Source organism: Cornus florida, unplaced genomic scaffold (genome assembly GCF_030987335.1).
Source record: "Cornus florida cultivar Cherokee Brave unplaced genomic scaffold, ASM3098733v1 CherokeeBrave_3.0.0_Hap2_Chr07, whole genome shotgun sequence".
NCBI classification, from domain to species: Eukaryota; Viridiplantae; Streptophyta; class Magnoliopsida; order Cornales; family Cornaceae; genus Cornus; species Cornus florida.
Window position 1 is genome coordinate 52271707 of NW_026775577.1, and position 5061 is coordinate 52276767.

General features: G+C 37.1%; 1 protein-coding gene across 1 annotated transcript; it reads right to left on the reverse strand.

The window, feature by feature from the left end:
- Positions 1-3866: 3866 nt before the first annotated feature.
- Positions 3867-4466, reverse strand: LOC132266215 (protein FAR1-RELATED SEQUENCE 5-like). The gene is made up of 2 exons (XM_059767068.1): positions 4296-4466; positions 3867-4145 (listed from the first exon to the last, which is right to left on the reverse strand). Exons 1-2 carry the CDS (start codon positions 4464-4466, stop codon positions 3867-3869), a joined length of 450 nt encoding a protein of 149 aa, XP_059623051.1.
- Positions 4467-5061: the final 595 nt, after the last annotated feature.

Sequence of the window (5061 nt, forward strand, 5' to 3'; positions counted from 1 at the left end):
TGTGTGTGTGTTTGGTTGATTCAACAAGCAAGGATGACTAGTTAAGCATGTATTGTCTAAACATCATGTGAAAGGCACAATATATCTAAGCAATGAAGCATATATTGTTTAAACAATATGTGAAAGGCACAATAGATCAAAACAAGTTATTAAACCTTTCATTAAGCTCACAATCTAAATACAACACAAGGTTAGAGACATATGTTACTTGTATTCAAAAGCTTGGATCATCAAACAACAAGCATGGATTGTCCTTCCATTTAACACTACACTACAACTACACTACATCTACACTACTAGCATGAAAATAAACTAGGGGAGAGGCACAATCCATCAAGGAATAAGTATGAACCATCAAGAATATTACAAGAGCATTCCATTAAGCACTATGTTTTGACAATCTCTAAATCTATAGCATCAATACACATAGACATGCATCAATAACACTAAATCTAGAGAAAAGCATATGAACATCTATTCTAGCATACATAGACGAATTGATAGAATGAAATGATCAATTAAAAGTATTTAACCACATAAATCATTGAATAATCAAGATCTATATATATCAAAGTGTCAAAACATCAATTACAACACTAATCCCTCAATAATACACACGATTAAGATATAGAAAGCATGTTTGGGGCTAACTCTAGCCCCAAGAGGATGTCTAGCCACTCATGGTGATGTTGCTCCAACCCTCAAGGGCTAACTCCATAGAAGAAATCTGCTCCTTGTTGATGAAGAACTCCAATGGTGTTTCTAGCCTCCTCCTCCTCCTCTAAGCTTGCTCTCCAAGAGATGATATGAAAATGATATTGGCTCCCTTTGTAAAAAGCAATCCTTATCCTTATATAGGTAGGTCAAATGACACCCAAAAATGAGCTAGGGTCGTACACACAATATTCCCTAATGATTGGATAAAGGACAATTTTCAATGAGATGGAAATTTAACTTTTTCGCATTAGAGGAAGTTTGATCAATCGAACCTTGGACTTGGATCGATCGAACTGGCTGAGATCCATCAAACCTAACCTGGATCGATCCAACTGGTTGAGTTTTTTGGGAAAAGACAAATCCGAGATATTTTGGGAGATATTTTTAGGAAAAGGACAAAAGTGGTTAGTGGGTGGTACAGCTGTAGATAGGATCAATCATTTGAATAAGGACAAAAGTGTTCGATCGATCGAAGGGTGGTGTTGGATTGATCAAACTTTGGACTTTTTGCTCTGGGCCAAGGCTTGGATCTATCTTGAAGTACTAAGATCGATCAGTGTTCGATCGATCGAACCTTGAAGTTGGATCGATCGAACTTTGCTGCTTCTCACCTTTGGCTTCATTTGCTTCTTTCTTTCTCCACTTTGTTCCTTTCTTTGTTTAATCCCAGAATTGCTTCAATTAAGCTCTTATTTGGCTGAGTTAGCTTATTTTCGGGATAAGTGCCTGAAAATGGAAATAATACGAAATCAATCTAAAACGGTAAAGTAAGATAGATAAAGGTACTAGAATGGTTAAGCTTAAGGGGTTTAAATACGCACTTTTCAGCGCTCATCAATAAGTAGGGTCTTTAATGTTCTAAACAAACCATTCAATTGCAATGAAGACAAAGAATAAATGGTCAAATATAAAGTGTTCACTATAAAAAGGGAAGTGCAGTTCTAACTTAAATACAATATTTTTAACGTAAGAAATTTACTGGAGTATAAGATATCATGTACAGTGATACCCCTACAATATCTTGAGCACTCAGCAAAATAAAGGAAGTGCAACCATGGCAATAACGATGAAATCGCAATGAAGTACACTTTTTATACCATTCTACCATATCATGGTAATTCCTGGAACCCTTGTTGGTCAAATGTAGAATTCATGTTTAGCATTTGGATCATTGGCGATAAATTTGTGTCACGTACAACATCTATGTCAACTCCCTTTTTATATCACATACATGCAAAAAGAGGTCGTTAAATTTCTTAAATAATTTCATGACTTTAATTAATTTAGATGAAACCACATACCTGGTTATTTCATGGAGTCATGGGCTGACCAAAATAAGTAACCGGACTGTTATCCCAATCGTGGCCCTGTGTTGAACATGGTGGCATATAACATTCATCGGAGCAGAAAAACTCTACTTGTATTTCAACACCCTTCACCAAAAATCATCAATTCATCAGTATGTTAGACTATAGATCAAGTAGGGGATATATAAAACACAAAACAAGACTCACATTGTTTAAAATATACGTAGGGGTTGTCGTAGTAGGACTGCAACCTGGCACAACGACCTTTCTCTTCTTCGCAATGGCTCTTTCCAAAGTAGGTATGAGCTTACACCTTCTTCCTTTCAATGTATCTTTCGTGGTAATCCCTTTCAGAGCCAATCCTTCTATGGTTTGCGCATGACTATTCAGCTCTATATTTGTAAAGCTATTTCCCATGGCATTGGCTCATGCGGTTTGGTTACATGCAGGCCTAGGATTAGGTTCTACTCCTTGAGCAATCTTCTTCAAACTTTTCACTTGTACCAAAACATTGTTGAGTCCCTCCTTGCTCACTGATGCAATAGCAGAAATTTCAATTAGATAACGACAAAGGATCCTGTGTCGTCGCTTAATTTCCAATCTAGGATCTGTAATAACATTGCTGCGAAGTATGTCTTCCACCCTGCCGTCCTTGCCATTTCTGGTCCACCTTTTTAAAATATAGCGGCTGGGTATTTCATTGGCATACATCACATCTTTAAGGACTTTCAAAGTGTGGTTGCACATGATACCCTCCATTTTAAATTTTTCACATGAACATGATAATAAGTCGTCATGTGTCTTTGTGACGAGCTGATGGAAGTTATCATTATAAACCGCAACTTCATATGAAAAAACCCAGTTACCAAGGTCGTTGCACTTACGAACATTTTCACTCATGCCAGCTACTATTAACTGTTCTTGAAAAAGGTCAAAGATGTTAGTAGTGTATAGACATCCGACTTGATCTAAAATAGGAGACGCCATTTCTGGTCCACCTTTTTAAAATATAGCGGCTGGGTATTTCATTGGCATACATCATATCTTTAAGGACTTTCAGAGTGTGGCTGCACATGATACCCTGCACATGATACCCTCCATTTTAAATTTCCACATTAACATACTAATAAGTCGTCATGTGTCCTTGTGACGAGCCGATGGAAGTTATCATTATAAACTGCAATTTCATATGAAAAAACCCCATTACCAAGGTCGTTACACTTACGGACATTTTCACTCATGCCAGCTACTATTAACTGTTCCTGAAAAAGGTCAAAGATGTTAGTAGTGTACAGACATCCGACTTGATCTAAAATAGGAGACCTTGTTTTCAGCCGAGGTATCTTATGTAGCAAGTTATACTCAGCTGCATACTCCTTGTATCGCATGTCGAACAAAAACGTTTCAAAATGCTTGAAAAACTCTAGCAGTGCATATTGTCTTGCTAAGTACTATTTTAAGCACTTATTGAAGCTCTCACTAAGCTGTGTAGTATGCATACCAGTCGACCACACATGTTTGACGTATGCCCTGGCCCATACATGTTTCAAACTAAATAAATTGGCCAACTACTTGTTATTCTCTACAGCAAATTCCTTTTCCATCCACGCCCATTCCACTAAGAATTGTTCCTCACCCTCAATCTCGTATATTAATTTTGATATCACACTTTTTATGCCTTTTCCACCAACAGACAAATTCCCAAGATGCTTTTGGGCATTTGCATTAGGTGCCATGTACATAGACGGTGTTTTGTATCGGGCATAACCTGGACTAATGCCTTTGCCATTGCAGTGTCTTGGTCAGTCAAGATCGTCCCTGGTGCTTTATAGGACATGGCATTCAAGAATGTATTGAATAACCAACCAAAAGATTAGTTGTCTCATCATACATGAAAGCTGCTCCAAACACAACTGTCTCCCTGTGATGGTTCAAACCGAGAAAAACTACAAAAGGCCGATTCCCATGAACAAGTTTGTACGTGGTATCAAATGTCAACACATCTCCAAAATGCACATAATCTGATATCATTTTTGAATCGACCCAAAATATATTTGTTATCATTGCACTGCTATCCAATTGCACAGCATAGAAGAATGATGGATCTTTCAAACATTGTGTCTGGAAATAATTCATCAACCAATTCGCATCACCAAGTTCAAGGTCGTTCTGTCTTCTCGTCCGAATATAATTTTGTACATTAACCTTCGTGAAGCCAATACTTTCTCTACTACCAGCTTATCTCAAACTTAACTCAAAGGCTTTACAAACGGGTATTCCGCAATCGGCAGCCAACTCCACATCAATAGCTTGCACTGACTTGATTTTTCGCTGCGACGGCATCATATGGGCATAATCCTCACTGATGAGGGGTTGGATGTGAGTATCTTTAAAATCTTTGACAATGTACTTACCAAATTCCACATTAAAGGCAATAAGCATACGTACACGACAATCGGTGCGTGTTTCAGCCCTTCAATTCTTTGTTTTCCTGTCCCTCTTGTCTTGACCTCTTTTTCCCTCCTTGCTACACACAAAATTTCTAGATGTTACTTTTCCATCCTTTCGACTGTTGTTTTTGTACTCTTTCTGAATACTAAAACCCACTCTGCCACCATATTCATTGTAAAAATCATAAGCCGCTTCTTCGGAATCAAATTGCATATCAACGCGGGGTATCCATTCTACTTCAGGAATTTCACAAACTGAATCGTTATCTGTCTCTTCAATGTTAATAATTGCCTCTTCAATAACCATAACTAGAATAGCAGACCTATAAAAACATGACAAAAAGGTAAGTATATCTTAACAGCACAATATTTATATGACATATGTCAACACTTTTATAAATACAATATCACATCATTCACCTAACATATCCACATCAAATTTACTTCTACACTAATATCATGCATTACCATTCATGCAAGAACTTTATCACATGTACCATATGTTTTCATCACAAATATATCTAACATGTTTCAATTGTACACTAGATATGCAAACAATTGGTGACAAATATAAAATTACTTTGCTA

Excerpts from the sequence above, each read along its gene's own strand:
- LOC132266215 (XM_059767068.1), bottom strand. The coding sequence starts at position 4,466 with ATGCTTATTGCCTTTAATGTGGAATTTGGTAAGTACATTGTCAAAGAT. Across the intron at positions 4,146-4,295 it reads CTGCCGATTGCGGAATACCC|ACACAATGTTTGAAAGATCC; the intron begins GTTTGTAAAGCC and ends AATTATTTCCAG.